The 24,338-nt window shown below is 47.5% G+C and overlaps 4 protein-coding genes across 4 annotated transcripts; all 4 read left to right on the top strand.

The window, feature by feature from the left end:
* Positions 1 to 1,939: 1,939 nt before the first annotated feature.
* On the top strand, positions 1,940 to 5,413 carry AO090038000189 (type III PLP-dependent enzyme; the record flags this gene model as incomplete). Its single annotated transcript, XM_023238404.1, has 5 exons — positions 1,940 to 2,015; positions 3,944 to 4,138; positions 4,201 to 4,596; positions 4,670 to 5,209; positions 5,271 to 5,413. The coding sequence occupies 5 exons, from the start codon at positions 1,940 to 1,942 to the stop codon at positions 5,411 to 5,413; spliced, it is 1,350 nt and encodes a 449-aa protein (XP_023093031.1).
* Positions 5,414 to 6,367: 954 nt separating this feature from the next.
* On the top strand, positions 6,368 to 8,017 carry AO090038000188 (uncharacterized protein; the record flags this gene model as incomplete). The annotated part of the gene is made up of 3 exons (XM_001825096.3): positions 6,368 to 6,721; positions 6,780 to 7,034; positions 7,118 to 8,017. The coding sequence occupies 3 exons, from the start codon at positions 6,368 to 6,370 to the stop codon at positions 8,015 to 8,017; spliced, it is 1,509 nt and encodes a 502-aa protein (XP_001825148.3).
* Positions 8,018 to 13,556: 5,539 nt separating this feature from the next.
* AO090038000187 (cation-transporting P-type ATPase PCA1) lies at positions 13,557 to 17,140 on the top strand (the record flags this gene model as incomplete). The annotated part of the gene is made up of 4 exons (XM_023238405.1): positions 13,557 to 13,836; positions 13,902 to 13,972; positions 14,034 to 15,209; positions 15,251 to 17,140. The coding sequence occupies 4 exons, from the start codon at positions 13,557 to 13,559 to the stop codon at positions 17,138 to 17,140; spliced, it is 3,417 nt and encodes a 1,138-aa protein (XP_023093030.1).
* Positions 17,141 to 22,732: 5,592 nt separating this feature from the next.
* Positions 22,733 to 23,245, top strand: AO090038000185 (uncharacterized protein; the record flags this gene model as incomplete). The annotated part of the gene is made up of 1 exon (XM_001825094.3): positions 22,733 to 23,245. One exon carries the CDS (start codon positions 22,733 to 22,735, stop codon positions 23,243 to 23,245), a length of 513 nt encoding a protein of 170 aa, XP_001825146.3.
* Between the last annotated feature and the right edge of the window lie 1,093 nt (positions 23,246 to 24,338).

A 24,338-nucleotide genomic window follows, 5' to 3' on the forward strand; every position in this document is an offset into this window, starting at 1 on the left:
CGTGACCTTCAGCGATGTGATGCATTTGAATTAGACTCTATTATCTACGTTTATGTATCTGTAATGTAGCGATGCACGGAGGGTACTATTATCGTTCGGTCAAGGCGATCTATACAGTTTGAGTATGGCTACGTATATAGAAAGCACTATTCTCTAAAATATATTTCCTGAGTGCAGAGGAATAAGAGGGCTGAAGAATCCGATATAACGACTAGGTTATAAACTGGATACAATGTTTCAATCGGAATAGTTGCTAGCCTAGTTTGAGTACGAGCCACTCTGCAAGTAAAATATTCGCTATGATACTCTGTCTTGTTGTACGGTGCAGTCTGGAGTCTGGACTTTCGAACACCACCCAACCAATGTTTGGGAGATGGCTGATCGTACGAGAGGGATGCTGCCGGAGAGAAAGGGTACAAGACAAACAGACATGGGATTAACGGCAGTGTTAGGACTCTAGAGAGAGTACTGTGCGACGGTGAGCGTGTGCCGTTGGGTACAACTGAATCGGGATCCTGGAAAGATAGCTTCATGAATACTTATAGCTCTGCGTTGTGTTGGTCTGACATATCCTAGCTAGGAAGGGAAAAACATATGTTAGGAAATTTCTGGCTTCCTGTCTTAAATACCTCGATTATCAATTACTTATGCAAGTCCTGGTAGCAATATCACTTGCCTATAGTGGTCTGCGGGTTAGGTTCGGGTTGAACCTGCCGGCTTCGGGGCGGGTTCGGGTCCGGGGCCACGTATCACTATTATAGCAAGATCAGGGACTGAGTAACAAAATTCTATTTATAAATACAGTTCAGAAACAGCATCACACGTACTAAGGACTGCCTCCATAAGCCCGACATATTCCAGCTTAACGTCCGGCAGCGCTCTAGTTCCTCTGCCGTTGTCGACGAAGTGTATGCCAATGAAGAGTATATGTATAAAGTTGAGCATATTAGCAAATATTATATGTATACCCACCGGTGTCTGACCCCTGGTCCAGCTTCGAGGAACAGGATCCATTGAAGAGGTTGAATGTTCGTGTTATGTAACATATGGGGTGTCAGAATAGATAGAGCTTTCTCGTCCAGTAAAAAGAAAAGGAGATAGATGAATAGACAGCTTTGATCCTCCCAAACGTCCGACTACATCACAGGGATTTGGCCAGCCCGCGAACTTTAGTGTTGGCCCAGAGATGCTTTTCTATCTCTTTCAAAAGTTTTCGCCTTTTTGCATATGGATTTCGCTATGCAATCAGCAGCAAGTAATCCTTAGCATGCGTGTAATATTTATGTTTACATGTGTAAATGCGAGCGAGAAGAGAAAATAAAAACAGGGGAAAAAAGAGAAATAGTAACAGTGATAAGTATTAAGTACCATATATGCCATTAGATCAATGTACCTTGTCTACAAACTTCATGACCTTGTTCCCAGTACTGCTCTTCTCAAAGCCCGACAAGTCATCGAGGAACGTAACCTGGAAAAGATGCTCGTTTTCCGGCAAAATGAAAAAGTACTTCTCCAGCTTGTTTAAAAGTTCTTCCTTAGTCATGATGTGTTCATTATCCGCCTGACGCAGCAGACGAATCTCCAACTTCGTCTGGGGTGATGATTCCAGAGTGGCTAGAATCACCTGCCATTGAAGGACTCCGGTCTTATCGCCCTGCATAAAGCTGACGATGTTTTCGAATTCAAAATACATGCCGAACCACTTGAAACTGAACCGACGGTCGCGACCACGAAGGCGGAGGACTCGAAGATGCTCTAGCTCGGATTCAGGAATGATAGCACGGGCTTTTTCTGGCAGGGGTTGTAATGATCCAACATCTCCTGTGATATAGCGCACAAGGGGGTTCCGACGACGTACGAGGGAGGTCTGAACGATGATACCCTCCTCGCCGTCCGGCACGGATTTTACGCCAGCGGACGAATCACCTTCAGAGGCGGAATGGGGGAGGATCTCAATAACAACTTGACGGGTGTCGAAGATGAAGTCCATGGTACCGGGTGGACGCTCGGGGGAAGTAAGGTCAGGATCACTCAGAGCGCATGGGCCTGCTTCCGCGCTTCCCCAGACTGAACATATCTTTACCGGACCTAAGGTCGCCCTGATGTGGCTTTGTTGTGTCTCGGTAAGTGGCTCGGACGTGTACAGGACCTTGGTTAGCTTGATCTTCGCTTTCTCCTCCGCTGGAAGTGTAGAGATATGGTGAACAACTTGGACGACCTGGCTGCCGTCGCCGGTAATAACATTAACGTGATAATGGGCCAGAGCATGAACAACCTCGGCAGGCGTCATATAGTTTCCAGCGCTGAGAACAGTTGCTCCCGCATTTTCCAGAATCTCACTCAGAAGATCGAGAGACCTGCATATAAATTAGAGAAAATTCTTTACTCATGCTATATCAAGTTCCTCAACGTGTGGCCAACATACCTGTAGAAGTATCCAGAGGTGTGGGTCGTCAGGATCCAATCATGAGGCTCCACGACTCCAGAAGTGCACAAGAATTCACCAAAAACTGCGCGCTGGTTGCGATTTTCTTTGGTGTCCGTCACAAACATCAGCGGCAGTCCGCCAGAGCCACCTCCTGTGATGCTGACATAGGAACTACGTCTGTACTCATTTTGGGGGCTTGTGTCGTCTGTAAGACGTGCAATGGCTTTGTAACTAGATGGCTACGTATCAGTCGTTGGGCGTTGAAAATGCGGTAATCAAGACTTACAGATCTTTCTTGCTAACCAAGGGTAGTGAACTGAGGTCAATATCCGTCGACCTTTTGTCAGCCAATTCTATTGCCGACTTGATTGTTTCTGGAGTGGGAGGGTATTCGACGGCAGGGTTATAGAAGGGGTGGATTTCGGCGACGGCGAGAACCTCCTTGAGGGAAAATGTGGTAGGAGCCATCATTCCACAGACTCAGCACAAGCAACTCGACCAAAAACTTGGGGGTAAATGAATTGACTAGAGCGGTGACATGTAAAATGTCACATTGTGGTTAGGGCGCATCCTACATTCTTATACATAAGGGGCTTTAACAGCTGTTTTGACATGGCGTGGCGTACATTGCGGAGTACATCAGCCAGCTCTCAATTAGCCTAAAGCTTCTGGTGACTCGACACATGAACTAAAGACATGATCAGAGTTAGCTAAGCGTAAGCGACGTATGAGCATCGAGACATCTATGCGGTAGAGGGCCCGGCCCGCTCGTTTTGGAAAATATGCAGCATGCCTTCGTTCAGCTGGTATGCATGTCTCGAGCTAGTTCCGCATGCGCCAATTAATTTGGGACTGTTACTGTATTGAAAAGCAATTACTTCTGAACAATACATAATCCCAAGGAGCTAAACTGCCGAGGTTTAGTGCGAGTCCGTGTTGTGGGAACTGAATGGCTAAAGTTTCCACGATCCGAGTTAGGGTTCCACCCTGATTATGGGCCCCCTGTCCATAAAGAACCACGTTGCAGTTCCGACTCTCACCCCACCTCCAGCTGAATGATCTGTGGCCACGATGGCAGTATTCGAGTCCGTGCTGAACGCTAGGGTATCACACCTGATTCACTCGCTGCATGATACATCATGAAGCGAACGCAAGGGGCAAAAGGTACATAATGAAAACCCGCCGTCCGGCTTGATTAGTGCGGTGCCGTGAATCCGGTGGAGGAAATCCCCTGCAGATCAAAAGTCAATCCAGATCGGCCCAGGATACCAGCTCGGTATGCAGCTATGTCGCTTTCTAGCCGTAAAAATACATGCCATGTTCCTTTCGGGCTGTTGAAGTGGTTTTGCAAAAAGCAATGAGTGATTTCAGCTCGAAGATACACGCCGCATACAGCTGCTCTGGCCTACTCCATACAGCTAATTAATATGAAAGCCAATTTTCTTTGTATATATATGTAGTAGTAAGAGTTCACACTGATCGTCGTTTCATTAATTGCTTTTATCATCGCTTGAGTTCCGAAGATGATGGTGACGGACATGGCTTCCGATGCTCTGGTAGATAGCATCATCACAGAGCGAATCCGGAAATTGGATCAAAACCCCGTTGACATTCAGCACGACTTGCCGTTTTTGGTCGCCGACACAAGACGAATATTCCAACAACATGAACGCTGGCTCCAATGTCTTCCTAACATTGCACCCTTCTACGGTCAGTTGCGGGCACCATCTCAATTGCCACTGTGTTCAAACAATTGACAAAAATTTCAATAGCCGTGAAATGTAACTCAAACATTCGGCTACTACGCTATCTCGCGCGTCTAGGCGTTGGTTTCGATTGCGCCTCATGGGGAGAGATGAAACTCGTGCTGAACTTGGGCGTAGACCCGTCAAGGATTATCTTCGCTCATCCGTGCAAAGCAGTATCTGCCTTGCAGATGGCTTCCAGAAGTGGAGTTCCACGTACGACATTTGACAATGTCGACGAGCTCGAGAAAATAAAGGACAATGCCCCTAATCTACGGCTACTTCTTCGTATATTCGCCGATGATGACACTGCTCTTGTATCCCTTGGGAACAAATTTGGAGCTCCTTTAGACACCACCAAAGCATTACTTCTGAAAGCGAAGGACCTCGGCTTAGTGGTGGACGGGGTCAGTTTTCACGTTGGTATGTACCAGCTTGTTCTCAATTTATCTCGCTCTAGTCGCAGGCTTTATTCCATAGTAGCTAACAGATACAGGATCTGGAGCATCGAATGCCGATACATTTGTGACAGCCGTACAAAATGCCAAACACGTTTTCCAACAAGGGAAACAGCTCGGGTTCGATATGCATGTTTTAGATGTCGGAGGCGGGTTTCAAGATTCCAATTTCGAGCCAATGGCACTGTCTCTCCAACGAGCTATCGAAAAAGAATTTCCCCCTTCGACACAGGTGATGGCAGAACCTGGCAGATACTATGCCCGCAGCTTCTACACCGCGGCATGCAAGGTCGTCGCCCGACGCAAGCAAATTGGGCAAGACAAGTTATCGCAAAGTGACATGCTCTACTTGAATGATGGGATATATGGATGTTTCATGAATGCTGTGGCCGAGAATGAGATCTATCGGCCAATCCTGTTCAAACAGGAGACTACGAGCAGTACCGAGAGAGAGGCTGGAGAGCATCGGTATTCTGTGTGGGGCCCGACGTGTGATGGGCTGGATTGCATCGCTAAAGAAGCTACTATGGGTTGTGAGGTAAAGGTTGGGGATTGGGTCAAGTTTGAGAACATGGGAGGTAAGTCTGCCATCCATTTCAGGATTAATGTAACTTGACAGTTGACACAACCATATCGCAGCGTATACAACAGCGACTTCTACACAATTCAATGGATTTCCAAACCGCTACGACATCATATATGTCGATGACCATAGCCCACCGAGATGCGATAGAGAGGTTATGGCTAGTACGAAGCGCATCAGGTCAGAAGCAGTCCTATAGATATTATGAATACACCAATAGTAATAGAAACATTTGCCGAGCGATTCGGACTTCCTGTGTGAGCCCTCATAATTGACTTCAGCGCGATAGCAAAGTACTTTCCCTTTTACCAGATCATGCCTCAGCTTCTTGCTTAAACTGTGGGGCCCATGGTTCGTAGTGTCCGTATTATTCAGGATAGGTTCGAGAATCGGGAAAACTTTCCATTGACTGGCGGGGCACACTAAAAGACACGGGATAAATCCAAAAGCCCACCAACACGGATGAGGTAAGTTTCAGGTATTTTACGTGTTCAGATCCTCTCAGCTCTGACAGCACTTACAAGGCCCCACCTCGAATACCTTTAGCCCTCGGGATCTGCAAACTGCGGTACTTAAGTGAATCCTCACGGTAGATTTAATACGAGCCAGGATTCAAAGGCCTTGCGCTATGTAGTGGGTCCTGTGCTATTTGGACTTGCAAAAATGTGGAGACGGTGATATTAATCCGAGACATTCCGTAGCTTTGATGTTTATATTAGGGTTCACGGCTCAGCTGAGAGGTGCTAGCGAGTTTAGGCAAACGCTCGCCAATATCCCTGCCCCTTAGTTTATATTTTGACTTTTTTTGACTTATTTAGTTTATTTCTTTGCTTTTTTTTTTCTTCTGAATAATTTTAGTACCAGTTACCACGGTTGACTTTGTCTCCGCACTTGTCAATGGTATGTTCAGCTAGGCAAATGGCAAGGAAGCTTGGCGCATGTCCAAGTAATATTAAAACATAATAATATTGTAACAAACAAGCACGAATGTGAAAGATGCATGGGCTGAACTTAACTCCAGTGGCAAGTAATACCCTTGTCGAATGATCCTCTGTTTCTGAAATAAGATGGCACCGAAATAATGACTTTGTCTACTTCTTTCTTGTCTTACATGTTTTTCTAAGTCTACGTGATTGTACATCATTAACACACCATGAAGATTCCAGCTCCCCAACAACTCCAACAACTCCACGTCTCCCTTGACGGGGGTCATTATGAGCCTGTAACAACTTTTGACCCCGCAAAGGCTACGTATCTCCAAGACCAGGAGGCTCTCCAGGAAAACCTGTTGCGGTTATGCTCCGTCAACGGATGGCATAAAAGTTCTAGAGCAGCTTGCTCTCCTCGGCCAGTTCTCGTCAGCTCGGAGCACCAACGGCGATGGAGGGAGCTTCATGAAGCTCTAGTCCTAGCTATAACCGACATTGTCGAAAGATGGTTGACGGACCCCGAGGCTAGATTCCCGGAACGGATGCCTTTGGAACCGGAGGAGGAAGATCTACTGCGCGTACGCTTTCTGTAATATCTACCACTACAGCGCAAATTACCTAACTTAAAACTACTAGTGGATTGATGAGCAAGTGCCTCACAACCTTCCGCAGTACCGAGACTGCCGGGGCTCATGGAGACCCGACTTCCTGGTGGAAGAGGAAAACAGTGAAGACGGCTCTGGGCCTGTCGAGAACTTCCGCATCAGTGAAATCAATGCCCGATTCTCCTTTAATGGCTTTATGTTCGCCACATGCGGACAGCAAGCAATTCACGACATGGGTATTTGTGACAATGGCAATGGCCTGGTAGGCGCCACTGATCCGGCGAAGGTAAGCCAACAATATGCGATTTCCAGCTTTTCCTGTCACTATGTCCTCACAGTGTTTGTATGCGATAAGCTGACAGAAACCAGATCCTCAAGGGTCTTTTAAGGCTGTTCCAGCCCGGTCTTCCATTGCACCTTTTGAAGGGCGATGAAGCTGGAGTTGACATCCATATGCTAGTGGACTTCCTCGACCGTTATTTGGGAATTACCCACCGCTTCATTATGCCTGCAGATCTGAGACTACTTCACGAACCTCAGGCAAAAGGGGGCTACAAACTCTGCTGTGTAGTCAAAAACCCGGATAGCTGCGACCCTGCTACATTGATCTATCATGATGGAGATATCCTGGAGGAGATTCATCAGGTCGGTCTGGAGCTTCACCAACGAGAGATCCGTGCCTTGGAGCCGGAAATGCTCCGGCAAATTAGTCTCAGATGCTTTAACGATATGCGCACAATTCTGCTCGTTCACGATAAGAGAATGCTAGGCATTGTCAAACAGGAACTTGAGAATTTAGTAGCAAGAAACGTTCTTACACTGTCCCAGGCGAAGATTCTGGACAAGGGCATCCCAGAAACAATCCTCCCGGGGTCGTTGGACCTCGATCAGGCAATTGCACGCTGCAAGGAAATGCCAGAGCTAAAAGATGAATACATTCTCAAGCCTATTCGGAGTGGAAAAGGCGACGGAATTGTGTTTGGCGAAGATCTGAACTCGGAGGAGTGGATTTCAAGATTAGAGGGTCTATGGTCAGCTCAATTGATCCCGGGTGGAGGAACCTGCATTGTCCAACGCAAGGTGAAACAGCTCTTGTACGACGTGGTGTTAAGACCGACCGGCGTCAAGACTAGATATCCGCTCATTGGAACTTACCACTCGATAAATGGTGAGTTCCTAGGAGTCGGGGTTTGGCGTAGCAGTCCGGATCGTATCTGCGCGATCAGTCATGGAGGTGCATGGACGGTTTCTGTTATGCGTGATGAATAGGCAAGGTTCAAATCTTACGAGATGTTAATTTTATTTCTCATAATAATCTAGGTTTTTCGGATTCTATGTTCAACTCTTTTGCTTGGAATGGCGATGATCTGAACAGTTGTAGAGTACCTATATGGAAGTGTGCTTCATACTCCCAAATGCACAACCATAGAGCTCATTCAATGAAGCTGAAACTTTACGGTTGTTGGCAGTGGACACGTGTGAGGTTCGGCTGAATTGATCGTGAGCCGTACACGAGAAGGTTCCCAAACTGGTAAACTTGAGGTTCCGGAGAATTCGTCTTAGAGGTGGACCCTTAACGCATGATCATATTTTCGGTAAGTGATAACTTCGGAAACGTAGTCCTTCCCTGTCACTTTAGCTGAAATCAGGCTGAAACCATCGAACGTAGCTACCTGCAAGATGTCCAGGGTCTACATTAGCAGCAAGACTAGTGCTGCTAGGGGCTCAGCTGCAGACCCATGGGCTTAAAGCCCTGACTAAGTGGCAACCACTAGCGCAAGAGGTCGCTGTAGCTTTTTCAGCTCGTAGACACTGTGGATCCACGGATATGTGGTGTCATATCCCATGCATGAAGCATACGATACAGGAGACAAATTCCGTAACGCGACTATATTGTACTCTAGACGAATATTCCTATCCACATGAGGGAGCGACGTAGGAGAGCTTTCCCGAGCATAGTGCTTGGGGCCCATTTCAGCTACTTCCCGACTAATTGCCCCGCTGACCCTGAGCTGAACCAGCTTTTGGGTCGACTCTCAGTATATAGTGACCATCCTACTACTGTGCCTCAACTATTCGCATCTCTCGTTTTATCTGATCAGATAAGCTGAATTGAACAAATCAAGTGACGTCCTACTTCCATATCTTTACATTACATCCTACAGTTTTATTGACCATTCTATACCCCGGTCTCGCTAATTCCATTCTTCTCCCCTAGACAAGGATAGATCTTCACATAAACGAAAAATGCAACAATTCGTACGCAATGTCAATCCCGCAAGAATTGGGGACATAACTACACGTGAGTCGATCTCTTCCAAAGATCCCAGTCGTGATGAAAACACTAATGCGGAGAAGAGGTATCCCGTGTCGTACCGCACTTGATAGCCAGCGACCTCAGCTGCGCAACGCGATCAAGCCACGTTACAGAAGTTTCGAACGCCCTTCGGAAAAGCGGCATCCTCAAGGTTAGCCTCCAGTTCAAAGACGACGCTAGCAAATATCTCCAAAACCTCATTCTCGGTCTCCACAAACACCACGGACACGGATTACCCATTACCCACAGTGCATCGCGCGGTTGGTTCTGGGACATCCGACCAAATAGCACGACATTCCAAACCCCATCCCATCAAGCTCGGTCCGAGACTATGCAGGAATTCCCTTGGCACACGGACTGCAGCTACGAGGAAGCCCCACCCAAGTACTTCGCGTTACAGGTTCTACGGGAAGATCGCTGCGGCGGCGGTACACTCTCTGTTATGAACGTGGGGAAGCTAAGCTCTATGCTTTCTCCGTCCACATGTGCCGCACTACTGAGACCCCAATTCCGTATCGATGTCCCTCCAGAGTTCGTGAAAAACGACACTAGCCGACATATTATTGGTAGCCTAATGGCTGCCGATTCGAGTGGCGCTCCAAACATGCTGCGCTTCCGGGAGGACATCATGACTCCCCTGAATGTGGAGGCTGCGGCCGCGCTAGTGGAGCTAAAGGATCGTTTGCTAGGATTGGAGGTGCAGGCGGAGACGCTCCATCTTACGCCAGACTGCTTACCTCGGGGTTCTGTCGTGCTCATGGATAACCGCCGGTGGCTTCATGCGCGGAACGAAGTTATGGACCCCGAGCGCCACCTGCGCAGAGTGCGCTGGGATGCGAGGCCATTTCCTGCCATGACTATGTAGCGTTTTCGTTGATGTTTTGGGTCAGAGTTGGATGTGCCCTAGTGGAGAGTGGAGACACGGCATTAGGGTTCGTCATGGTCACGGAGTTTTAGTTTTTGTGTACTCCGTATAGAAAAGTTAATACTATGGAGTACGGTTTTTAGTCCAAATTCCAGAAGCGTCATTTGAGTTTACCTACGAATTTTACTTGATCATTGGTATACGTTAAAGGAAAAGTAAACGACTTCTCTAGAATCGATCGCCGTCGATCAACAATCGCATGGTTTCTTGGGACCTGACCCAAACCAGCCTTGTTCCACTAAAGGAAGATGTTACCTGATTAGACCCTAAATACTGTAATATTATTATTTTACCATAAGGACCGGTGATAGAAGTTCTTCAATTGAGCGGTAATGATATTTTTCTAGCTAACGGCTCGATCCAAAGATCACATTTCTGGCGCCTAGGTTTACAGCGTGTCATAGGTGGAATAACAACTGTCTCAGAATCTTACGCTGCATTTCGTCCACAAGGAAGTGGTTCCTTCGATGCATGATGTACCAGCTTTTGAACCGATGGCTATACTACTACAGTAGGTATATATACATCTTTCCCGTGTAAGGTCATGCATGGCGTGTGGACGTGCGTTTATTATACGTTGCCAATATATCCACATAAGCTAACCAATGCGATCAACATTCCCTCGATTTACGTTTTTCTGTTGTTCTCCCTCAAATGTCTCGCCATTTTTCCATTTTACGAAATATCGCGCTATCTAGATTTCTAAGCCCATAATATGCACATCCGCCTTAGCCGCTGAGTTGCACCACACGTACATAACACACCCAACAAGCCAAACAATACAGGATAATGTTACTATTTCCCAAAGTAGCCATTGTAAAGTGGATGGACACATTTTGCTACTGTTTTGGCCTGTGACTCCGAATGAAACGTAAAATTGTGGAGTGTAGCTTCAGCTTGGCTACAAGTATATCCACCGGTATTTACTCTCGCTTACAATGTCCTCGGCTTGTTACGTTATGATCGGCGATAGCTGAACGGGGACTAAGCTAGGGAATTAACTTTAGTATGGTGTTTTATCTTATTTTCTTAGGATCCAGATCGTCCGTCCGGTAGCCCGACCGCTACCTCGAGATTGTTTACTCGATCGATGATTCGATCATCGGGACGTACCATGTTGTACATCGGTCGTCGAGCTGACTCGGAGCTGTCCTATGCTCTCCTTTCAGTTCCCTACACAGAAAGTGGCAATTGCCAAGAAGTATCAACTCAGCTGTCATATTTTTCCTTCGTGCATGACAGTGGCAATATTATTTGACACTTCATCTGCCTCGGAGATTGCCGACGAAGGACCATCCCTGCGATGCACATTGGATAAGGAACAGGGATTAGCGTTTCACTGCAGAAGCATAGACCAAAGACTATTGAAAAGAGGAGCTCCACTTTACTGCAGCTACCGCTGGAAGCCCCAGTTTAACAAGCGTATTACCGAGTTTTTTCCTTTTAGCGGTAATTTTGCAGATCAATTCCCTCAATGTTCAGTGATAACTCGAAAAGGTCCACGCTTTTTCAAAGCAATTTTGGAAGATCAGTACGCAGACTGCACCAATAGCGAGTCTATATGCGGGCACTCGGTAGCGGCGGTTCAGCTACAGGCGATAGAGAACCAAACACACATCTGACCTTAGCTGCGGGAACTATTGGTATTGCGAAAATACCCATGTGCAGGGCGAGCACGCCATGGCATGGCTGGATTTCAGGGCGCGATCGCGGTCCATCATATCATTGTAATACTAAATACTGGCAAAGGGTCAACTGGGCGATATATTGTCGGCGAGTGAGACATTTCGCCGGCTTCAGCTCATTGTACCTAATGCAAAGTAGGTGAGCTGTGCTTCTCGCCGACTTGCTTAACACCAGTCACTCGCTGAGCGACAACCAAGGTCTTTCCCCTTCCGCGCTTTAGCCTTTTTCTCTAATGTAGGTCACGAACCATGGAAATATGAAAATATCCACGGATAATAATAGCTTTAGGGTGCTACTTGGCATGTATCTTTTTCAAATTGTTTTGATTTTAAAAGAGTATTTAGTGGGAGAGGGAACCTATGGCGTCGTCGGAAAGCATCTGATAAAGATATCGGAAACAACAACCCGAATTCCGGAAAATACTTTCCCAATCATTCATATAGACCAAGGCACGAGCAATAACGAGCAAAAACAGAGTTCGTTGAAATATCAAATGTAATAAATTGTAAGAGATACCCTACTTGACGACTGCTAGGTATTGTAGTGTGTAATGGCTACAGTGGAAGAAATAACGCTTCTAGTAGTCTATGGTAGGTTTTTTGTCGTCTACTACAACTCTAGTAAACACTTGAAGATTAGGTGCCAAAAGTCAAAGGACAAGAATGAAGTTATAGGCAAATGGCAATCTGGTCCTGTCCATAGTACTTCATACTCTGTATGGACAAACCATCCAACGATGTCAAGGACTTCTCATCTGTGTGAGCGTCATACTGACGGTTCTGAGCTTTTCGAACAGTTGATTTGAATAGGTCATTATAATCTCAGGCCAATGGTGATGTAAGTGCTACGGTTGAAGAAAAGAAAAGTCCAGTCTATATAATAAACTCTAGCACCTTTCAAATCCTTACCTCTGCACCCGCAAGTACAGACCCTGATTGTCAAATGAACACCTGCAGTGGGCACCATATCAATATCGAGGGTACAATAATCCTCATATCAAGATATGACGACAGCTAGGTATGGGGGATGATACAGAACAAGTCATACCTGTCACCAGCTGCCTTAGGAGTTTCTCACATCGCTGCGTTTGAATTGTGTCAGGTCATTACTATATCCTGCCGTCAGAGAAACCGACTGATCCAATCAATCTCTTGGACAGACTGTCAGATGCCCATTCAGAGTTTTCCCAGCTACCTGATTGAGTAACCATGATGCCATAAAATGTGTCACTTTAGATGACTCAGGCAGCAGTTATGGGGTATAAAAGGTCGCCCAACCCCGGGTTTTCTCTCTTTTAGTTTCCCTCTCCAGACACATACACATATGCATCGGCAGGGTGGGAGGGATTCAACATAAAGAAAAACACAAGAAAAAAAAACCAAAATATGAACAAATAAGAAAATTAAAAATAAAAAGAGAAAAACAGAGAAATACAGAATAAAAAAAGATTCATAGAAAGAGAAAAGAAAGAAAAAAAAAAGAGAAAAAAAAAGAGAAAAAAAAGGTACAAGAAAGGTGGGAAAGAGAGGGAACTAACAAAACAACAGGGGGTTCTATACAGGCCCCTTGGTTGGGTGGTTGGGTCGGGCCTGGGACATCGGGCAACTGTGTGCTGCCCTGTCGAGTAAGTAATATGCTCTATACCTTGTTCTAATCTTTCACATTTTATTCTAACAACTTTTAATGGTGGTATAAGTACATCTCGTTACTGGAGTTGTGTATCAGTTCGTCCCCTCGGGGCGGGGTTTTTCCGATCTTCTCCGATCAAGATGAATTAAATCAACTCCAGCGATCGATCAGAGAGGTGGGGCACGTCTTTCGGCTTCAATCCACCTTCCAGTCTCACTTGTTCTTCTACATCAGACGACAAAGATACAACCATGGTTTGTGAATCGGATCCTCGTAATACCTGCTCTTCTGGTTGCTGCGGCGAGCAAGACAAGGGGATCAAGACCAGGGATGCATCTGTTCCCCACACTTCTGACCGAGGGCCCACCGAGAGCCGTGGTTCCACCGAGAAACTACAGGAAGAAGACCCTAACAAGCCGAGCTGCTGCAAAGATAAGCCATCTCCTTGTTGTGATGTCTCTTGCCTTGATCGTATCGCCCTCCGCGAATGCCACAAAGAGCAGATTCTATCGTCTAATGAGGCATCTCCAAGTAAGTTCAAGTTAACTACCCCCGACTTTGACCCTGGTCGGTTGCACTAACGCCCATCCGTAGAGCTCCCGACTCCCAGCTGCCAAACTCCCGATGGAAAACCATGCGAGCAGCACCGTCTTTCGGCGCGGACCAGGTACCTAGCAAGGCTTGAAGCTCTGGGATGTATTTGCCGTGCTTTGATAGCACTTGGACAGGAATCCTGCTGTGCACCGCCAAGACGCTTCTCCCTTGGTAAAGACCGTCGCTCCGCCGACTCTTGCTGCGCAGGGAGTATCACGAGGCCCAAGACACACCACAGCGCAAGTATAGAGGGTAGAGGAGAAAGCTGCTCAAGCGGGTGTTGCGGTCCTCCTAAGGCTCCCACAGTGGTTAAGCAGTGTCCTTCTACTAGCAAGGGGAAGGCCGCCGATTCTGGTAGTAGTTGCAGTAAACCTGAGACACCTGAATCTACTGGTGGGCATACCTCCGTTACGAATGGCGAGTTCAGAAACATCATCACGTATTCGAAGGGTTGTTGCGATAAACCAAATATGTTCCTGGTTCCAACTGCCGAACAATGTTCGTCTCCTGAAAAGGGAAATTCTTGCCGGCGGGCCTGCTCGCCTAGTTGCCGCAGTAAGTCCAAACAAGCCTCCAGTGCCTGGTCTGGCGAGAAGCCCGATAAGCCAGCCTGCTCCTCTCCGTGCGGTAGTAAGCCTGAAGTGCCCTCCAATACTTTTCCTGGAGCAAAGCCTGTTAGACCTGAACCTGGTACCCGCTCAACTGGCTGCTGCGGCAAGCCCGTAACGTCCCCATGCACAAGCACCGAAGAAACGCCTACCGACTTCATCGAGGTCATCCCGGGTACCGCTACTCCTGAACTCGAAAAAGGATTTACTGGCCAGGAGCATGTTGTTCTGAGTATATCTGGAATGACATGTACTGGTTGCGAAACAAAGCTCAAGCGAACTTTGGGCACACTTCAGTCGGTCCAGAGCCTGAAAACTAGCTTGCTACTCTCCCGAGCAGAGCTTGATCTGGACGTCAGTGCTCAGTCATTCGATGAAGTGTTGAAGTATTTGGAAAGGACTACCGAGTTCAAGTATGAGCGAGCCACAGATCGTGGATTTCGCCTCGATGTTATCGTCCCCAACGCCTCTGAGTTCATGAAACAAGCCTGGCCCCGTGGCGTGACCGAGATGACCCTCGTGGACGATGGAATAATCGGCGTCTCTTTTGATGCGAGGATAATTGGAGCACGAGACCTAGTTGAACATGGCTGGGGTAGTCCTCTCAGCCTGGCTTCCCCTCGGCCTGACCCGACGCTCCAGGCTGGAGTCAAGCATGTACACCATATGGGATATATGACTATTCTGTCCATTATACTAACAGTACCCGTTTTGATTCTTGCTTGGGCTCCACTTCCAGACAGGGAATCGCCTATGGCTCTGCATCGCTGGCACTAGCAACGATTGTCCAAACCGTCATTGCGGGCCCGTTCTACCCAAAAGCATTGAAAGCCTTGATCTTTTCTAGGATAATTGAGATGGATCTGCTCATTGTGCTGAGTACAAGCGCTGCCTACGTTTTCTCAGTCGTGTCATTTGGATATGTCATTGCGGGGCAACGACTCTCCACTGGTGAATTCTTCGAGACCAGCACATTGCTGGTTACTCTGATCATGGTTGGTCGATATTTCGCCGCACTCGCTCGTCAGAAAGCCGTCGAATCGATTTCACTTCGGTCACTACAGGCGCCTACTGCTATCCTCACGGACGACTCGGCGGCCAATGAAAAAGAGATTGATGTCAGACTGCTTCAATATGGGGACATCTTCAAGGTCGCTCCAGATTCTCAGATTCCTACCGATGGCACAGTCATCGGAGGCTCGTCAGAGGTCGATGAGTCAATGATTACTGGAGAGTCTATACCGGTAGACAAATCCCTTGGATCTGCCGTTGTTGCAGGATCTGTGAATGGTTCTGGGATCTTGATTGTCAAGTTGACGCGTCTCCCTGTGGACAATACAATCTCTATCATCGCAGGGATGGTAGATCAAGCAAAGCTTTCAAAAGCAAAGGTGCAGGATATCGCGGACCGAGTGGCGAGCTATTTTGTACCTGTGATAGTCGCTCTGACTATCATCACCTTCGTGATATGGATCGCCGTAGGCATTGCAGTTCGAAAACAGTCCGGGTCTCGAGCAACTACGGAGGCCATAACGTACGCTATCACTGTCCTGATTGTATCTTGTCCTTGCGCAATCGGCCTGGCAGTACCTATGGTAATCGTTATAGCCAGCGGCGTTGCTGCCGAGCGAGGCATTATTTTCAAGGGCGCAGACAGCATAGAACTCGCCTGCAAAGCTTCCCACGTGGTATTCGACAAGACCGGAACCCTCACCCAAGGCAAACTGACCGTCGCTATTGAGCACATAGACAACGCGAGCAATACCATGTCTCTACTTCTCGGTCTAGTTGGGAGTAACAAGCACCCAATCTCCGCCGCCGTTACTGCACATCTGAAAGCCAAAGGCATATCACCGTCTACTGTCCCTGATACAAAGCTACTAACCGGCAAAGGTGTAGAGGGTTTTGCACCAGGCCTTATTCTCCGCGCAGGAAACTCACGATGGCTCAACCTCTCGTCTGACCCGCTGGTCCGATCCATACTTGAAAAAGGCTATACAGCATTCTGCTTTACAATCAACGACAACCTCGCCGCCGTATTTGGCTTAGAAGACTCACTTCGCCCTGATGCCCGCGAAATCGTCACCAAGCTCCAGGAACGCGGTATATTCGTTCACCTTCTCTCAGGTGACGACGACGGCGCCGTCCGCTCTGTCGCAAGACAGCTCGGCATCCCAGCTCAAAACATCCGCTCCCGGTGCACTCCAGGCGATAAACAAGCCTACATCCAAGCCCTCCACAACCCACTCGACCAAGGATCTCACAAGACGAGACCAACAACAATCTTCGTTGGCGACGGCACAAACGACGCTGTCGCCCTCGCCACCTCCACAATCGGTGTACATATGAACCAAGAAACCGGCACCGACGTCGCCAAATCCGCTGCAGATGTCGTGCTCATGCTGCCGAGCCTACTAAGCATCCTGACGATGATCAACATCAGCAAGAAAGCCGTGTGGCGGATCAAGTTCAATTTTGGCTGGAGCTTTGTGTATAATCTGTTTGCGATCTTACTTGGTGCGGGCGCATTTGTGGACGCTAGGATTCCACCTGAGTTCGCGGGGTTGGGAGAGTTGGTTAGTGTCTTGCCTGTTGTTTTTGCGGCTGTTCTCTTGAGGTGGGCGAGGGTTTAAATAACCATTGGGTGAGGGTAGCCATACACTCGACCGTTGTCTTGGCCTGCCTTGTATGTAAACTTGAGACATCTGTTATCATGTCAGAGAAATGCATGTTGTGATAGTTCCCAAGGTATTGATTAAGCTCGGTGATTAACGTGAGGAACCTGAGGTACCAGAGGCGATATGCACTTTGCCTTCCCGTAGAAAAGTCCCCACAGGATTATGCCTATATAAGAGTCATCTACTTCCACAACTAGTATTCTTTGCTATATCAGTGAATAGCTCCCAAAGCTAATGGATATTACAGAGCTAGGGCGGTAGTCATAGTAGGAAGAGAGACATTAACCGGCGAAGGCCATGTATATTAGAACAAGAGAAGCCAGAAGGAACTAAGCTAGGAATGGGGAGAAGGAGACGAATGGATAAGAGCAAGGCTACGTGTGAGAGCTGGCGTGTCATAGAAAGAAAGATGAATTGGTCGGTGGTGACGGAGACCTGCCGTGGTTTCGTACGGAGTCCGCGGGACCCGGCCTGGTAAGGTGGTATTCAAGAAACTAGCCATGATGTATAATTTCGATAGCATAGGGCAAACAAGCGACTGAGCCGTAGCGCAATGGCAGGAATTTATAATGTGACCACATTGAGAGGAATGGTCAAGGTTACGTGGGCTCGACTAAACCTTCATTTAAGTATATATCCAGCGACGGCCAAATGAGAAACTGTAGACATCATGTGAGGACCGAGCCCTAAAGCTCAAGCAGTTACAGTGAGAAAATAATCCCCATTGGCGTGCCAGATTTCTGCAGTTAATCATTTCCTCTCACTACATTCGTTTCAAAGCGTTGACGGGTGTGACGCTAGACAGCAAGACTACGCAAGGTAGCTGCTTGTACAGTATTTTGTCACACCTCCAGCACTAATAGTCCGCGCCCACGATGACGTTCTCCCATAAACCACTGTACTTTGATGAAATGGCATGAAATCCCCCGTCTTATAGCGCTTTAGTACCTGTCCGTCGTAGTAGTAGAATTTACAAGTCTGTTAGCTTTACAAGTTCGGGTAAAAGGGAATCGTGTAGCGTATACTCGCCATGTTTCCGTCAATCCCGTAGAGGCGAGCATGGGAAGTGGCAGCCCCATAATAGGACCATGATTTCAAGCCTTCCGGAAAGTCAGTAGTATAAGAGACGGCCTCAATGCAATAATGACCTGTCTATGTGGTCAGCTCCGCTCAAAAACCTTTATTCCTCTGTCCATCGTTGTAGCATCGTCAATTACCCATAGTCGAATTATTGGATAATGTAGTGGGGTGGTCCTATCTTAGAGAGGACGAACTTCTATGCTTATTCCACCAGATCTTGAAACATGTATTTGGAGAAACGACTATACGGTATTTGTCCAAGGGTTCCGACTTTCGGCTATATGATCTTCACAAAGTTTACTTGTAACTCAAAAGACCTTATACGAAAGCCTAGAATACCCGTATACCTTCCCTGATTCTTTTGAAATAGAGTTGGCTTTTCCCGGAGATCCCCGGTTTTAGCAATAGGCACCACATTGTGGGAGGTTTCAGTCAGTCACGGATTTCACAGCTTCCCCACTCCCAGATTAGAATTCAATCTCCAACTCTTGCACATCGCTACATATCACGATTCATTTGACCCCTAATGATCCTACACGAAGTGAGGGCTCTTCTACGACTATACCTCTCGAGAAACCGCCATGGAATCGGCTCCGCGGAAGCCCCGGAAGTTAAATGGCCCACAGGGCGTCCAGAAGTCCATCGCCAGTCATAATCGCCTGACTCGAACGATAGCCTGCCAATCATGCCATATTCGCAAGGCGCGATGTGTTTATGCTGCCCAACATCGTCGGTGCACGAATTGCTTCCAAGAAAACCAGCCATGCGTGCCTAGAGGACATGTAGTGCGGTATGTTCTTTGACGATGAGGGAAAGGACTTTGAATGGATGAACTAACTAATCTGATAAATACGTTCATTTGCAGGGCTATTGAAGAGGAACCCGAAGATCCCATTTCCGAAGCCTCCCACAATACCTTCAACCTGCCATTGCCGCGTGGTATCGACCACGAAGTACCTCGCTGGGCTGCTGTCTATTCGATGGTACAGGAGGTCCTCCACTTTTTTCCACCCGAGGATAACATATCCGATCACCATGGAGACATAGAAGCACCCGAACGGGATGAAGTGCATCCAGATATGAGAGCCCCCAAAAGGATCGCTCCTCAGCCATTGTCGACACTGGGAGATACAAAGGACCCAGCCTCGACGATCGAAAATGCACCAGAGCCGTCTCTATATAAAATATCGGCTGGAGGCCCTTGGAATGATTCCGCAAGAAATAAAGGCTTTGGGCTTATGGCTTCTGAAAATAGCAATGGAGGGCTGGATTTAGACGATATTGATGCCCTGCTCAGCTTTTGACGGCCGTCCGGTGGATGGGATTTGCTTATCCAGGCCTGCTCTTCTGAAGAGGCTCTTAAGTATACACAGCATTCATGCATTCTTGGGGATTTGGAACCCCGAAACGGTCTTCCTCATAGCAAAGCTCGTCAATGACTCATATAGGGATTATGAGGTTGGTTCTCAGACCCACGAACTGAGTGTACCAAGAGTGGTGCTTTGCCTGTAGACCTTCAACACTTTTCCAAATTGGTTGGATGTCGCCACCAAACTATCAAGCGTCCTTGCTTCGAGGCTATGTATATGGGTCGCTTCTCAAAAGGCGACTCTAGTGAGTCCGGTTTGCCCTGATACAGTTTATATGTAGGACACACAAACATGAAAGCTCCTTGGTATGCTACTTCAATACGATGAGATTGGCCGGGAAGGTCCTTTGAAATTCACGATAAGTACAGCTAGACTTAGTGCTGTTATGTCAGATATAATGTCTACTCGCGGCTTAGAAACGAGGCGAGGCGCCGGGAAGGCCCCGGCAGGCTGCCCATCGAACTACATGTTGAACAATACTGGGGCTTAAAGGCTGAAATCTCTATACTGCCGTAGGAATGAGAATTCGCTGTGAAAGATGCCTAGCCTCCCTTAACCCATTGTGCAAGAAAAAATCAGTTAGGAACGAAAGCACTAGGCCTGTACAGGCAGATCGATATCCTGCAGATTCTCAATGACGATCAACCTTTGGTACACCTCAACGCGTTTGATCCAATCACGAATGAATTCTAAATCTAAAATAGGGCGGTTTTGGGTAGGAACGACCCGCCGATCTCAACCAGTCCCAGGGTGGGGGTGTTAATCGAACCTCTTGAAAGCTCTCCCTAAATCCCGGGTTAGTTACTCGAGGCAGAGGGTCAAAGCCCGCGTTGATAACAACTTTACTGTTACAGGGCTTGTGCGCAAACAGTCGTCTACTGACCGTCCTACGGCGTTAAAATTGCTTTTTGTCGTATTAGAGTTGTCACATGTTCATGCAAATGCAAACGACTGCTGATGACCGTCCGCATAACAAGAATCTGCTCGAGTGATGATGGCTAAGCGAACTACTTGATCGGCATTGGGGGTGTTGTTTTTCTAAGGGACCACCAGTACGAGACAATTCCACAAGCACTTATTCTATCACCACATGTGGCTTGATTCATAACACCTCGATTCAAAAGCCTTTTGAAACAGAGACATTCCTGCCCGGATTCCGGTTTGACATGACTTGGTTATTTGGCTGTGCCGTTTGCTACTTACAATCAACGGGGATGAAGCAATATGAATCTGAATTTCGGCTATAAAACATTGAACCTTCTTGAGTACAACTGTCTTACATCGCAATAAGGACTAAGTGTCTAGCTATAAGACATTGCGGCAGTCTACTCATCCAAATCTGAGACGGGGCGACGGAGCGTCCCAATAGTCGTATCGAGTTTACGCGCGTCCCCTCTGAGACTTGGGCCATGAATGTGTACAACCCAACATTACCCATTTCCTTGCATCTCATACGCTACGAGCGACTTCTGAAAAGTACAAATGTGATTCTGCCACTAATATCGATTTCCTTCGTTTGTGCGGTTGGTGTTACAATACTAGATATTTCAGGTAGCGATCTTCCCAACTGAAGGAGACAGGAATATGCTAAAAGTGGCGAAGAATCCAGCATAACAACTCCTGCAGACGCTTCAAACGCATAGCTCCTCGGAGGTTAGGACTGAATGATATTGGCGCCGCTGAACATATAAGCGGCGTCTTTCGTATTATATTACCTTTACCTTCGCCCTCATCTTACACCTCTACGCTCTTGGACATAAAGGGAGGTATTGAAAGCCCAAAATTCTCCTACGAAGATGTCTTATCATCGAATCCTCCCTAAACCTGATGTTTGGGATAACGAGTCCCCCGCATTAGACCGTTCTCAAACGAGTAGTGTTCTCGCCCTATATCAGTCAAAGGACGGTGGCATTCTCAAAGCTTCCACTGCGGAGGGGCAGGCTGACTTCACATCAGAAGGTGCGTTTGGAATACTTCAATAACACCATTAGAGCCTGTAGCCCAACTTTCAATCGCCTCGAGAGCCTCCGGTCGAATGCATCTCAGGCACCCTTCTTCCTTTGGACGTTATTATTTAACAATGAATTATAGCATTTTCTCAGTATCGTCAAAATTTCCTACCTGCTGCGACAGCAGCAAATCCAGGTCTTCTACCGCCCGCTATAACCAGGATAGTAGAGGAGCAATGGAGGCGGCTTTCCCCAGCGGAAAAGGACCAGTGGCTCCCACTAGGTGAAGTAAGTCTAACCATATGCTATGTGGAAGATACACGTAACAGTAATTCAAGGCTGATTGGTTCAAGAGTCCAAACAACAAGGACCGACACCGTTGTTCCGGGGATGAGTATCCGTCCCGAGAACAAGATGACAGTGAAACCCGTAGCGGAAAATCGGCTAATAGATATAACATCCCCGTGCCAAATCTGAGGATTAGGCCCGTGGGTAATGACGAAGCATATCCACCTACGTCATTGCCTTCTTTTACATCTTTGGCTTGGGGTACCAATGACAGCTTTCCCCAATCCCATGATCTCAGCAGACTGAAGGACTTCTGTGATGGGGGCCCTGCAGAGGCAGAGCATTACTGGGAAGCGCCCTTTTCACACCAGCCCCAGTATGACGGTGATACAAGGGAACCCAATAGGGTTGATACACATCACATCGAGGCTCGCCCGTCTTCAACCACTGAAAGAAGGAATGACCAGAGACTGGCCTCTCTCACACATGCCTCTTCCGGGGAACACGGATCTCAAACGATGTTTGGCATTGCACCACCATCATGGATGCTACAGAAACCTGGAGCGTATTCACAACCTGGGAAACCCCAATCGCAGGGCTTAACAGCAACTGGCCCTACATCAACGCCGGAGATCACAGCAAAACTACTTTCAGTTTTCAATAAGATTAGCACGCTAGCCTATGGCTCACCGCCCATCAATCCCGCATTTCAAAGGAGCGGGTCTCGAGGTCCAGTGATATCGGTAGATGGACAAGATCCTTCAACGATAAAGACCATAATCGACTACCTCCACAGTACCTTGCCAATGGAAGGATTCCGAACCCGGGTTTTCAAAGGACCAGATGCTCGTCCCCGACACATGTCGCGGCGGAAAAACGGTCCCATTGTTGAATATCTAAATAACATCTCAGCATGGCATCACATTTCAGCTCAGATTGTCGACTATATACAACATCCATATCGAGGGTTACGGGCCAAGTCGAAGCGGGTTGACGATCTGGGAAATGGGTCGGTGCTATCCTCGCGCGAAGCAGGTTACCCCCTCCCCGTGGCCCTCATTGCCAGATACCAGCTTACAACCGTGGATGCATTTGCTTGTGAGATATCAATCGACGATCCATACTCACAAATGACTCACCAGCAATGGATGGAATCTCTCTGGCGTGGTTGTGTGGGTCCAGATATCGTTGTGTATATCCAGGATCACGAGATTCCGGAGATGGGACAATCTCAGGATCTTGTGTACAGTGCTCGCCTGCACGACACTCTTGGTATTGTGATACCGCGTGCTAGGGGCTCTTCCAAGGAGAGAGTATTGAGACATGTCGTATGGGCTATTGATTCTATCGTGATGAGCACACGTTGCCAATAATGTACATATCCTGGGTCCCTTCCTTTGTTTTATTTCTTTCGATTCTATATCTATAGCATAGTATACGAGATGCTATCTACTCGTCCGTGAAAATTCCAATCGTTTCTCAGTCTCTTTATTGTTGAACATTTTCCACAGTATCAATGCCTAACTACGTCAGGAGTGACCACACCTCTCCAGGCAGTCACTCGCCCCTTTTGCGTTTATGGGTTTCACAAGGACAAACGAAAGAGGTGTGACAGAAATCTAGACGAGGCTGATAACCAACTAACCAATGAAATGGAAAGGAAAACTTATCCTTGCGGGAGTCCCCTCCTTGCTTTTTGGGTTCCAGCATACGAGGTGGCTGGTAGACCGCGAATCATTTGTGTAGAAATTGCTCTGCTCACTGATCTGACTGGCTCCCACTCTGTGACACACAAACGCGTGTCATGCTTGGTGTGAGGGACTCCTGTAGGGGCACATTCGTCTATGTTGATAACTGCAGACCGGTTACACAGTGATCAGGACCTGTCACAAGACCAATACTGACACTCTCATAGCTTGGGACGTTAGGTAAAGACAACTTACCCAGGCCATACAGGGTTGGATCGTATAAGAGGTATCCGTTCGAACACGCCAATAAAGCGTTCATGTCACATTACACAGCCTGCAGGGCCGTGGAGATACTGTTCTCCGGTACTTCCCCTGCTCTCGTCATAGTTGAACCGCCTCAAAAGCTGAAGCCTAGACATCAAGCTGAAATACAAGACATTAGGCTGTGGAAGTATCGAGGTGTAACTGTCCCACTCATGTGTTGTCTCACAGTAACAGCGTGTGATGGGAGTTACATCCGGCGGTCATGCTGTGGCATCCACATGTCTTGATGGATTTGTGTTGCAAGGTAACTGGCCTCTTTGGTATCCTTGCTAGTGTACGGAAATTGATTCGGGACGTTATTCACGCGTATCTAATTGGTCAGTCTCACTCATATGGAGGGTTCTCGGTTTTATTGGGCAGGTATTGAAAAGCACATACCTGGACGGTGGGATTCTTTCAACAACTGGGCGCCGATTTAGGGCAGCGATCCCTTTACTTGCATAGACTAACAAAG

This window comes from Aspergillus oryzae, chromosome 6 (assembly GCF_000184455.2).
Source record: "Aspergillus oryzae RIB40 DNA, chromosome 6".
NCBI lineage: Eukaryota > Fungi > Ascomycota > Eurotiomycetes > Eurotiales > Aspergillaceae > Aspergillus > Aspergillus oryzae.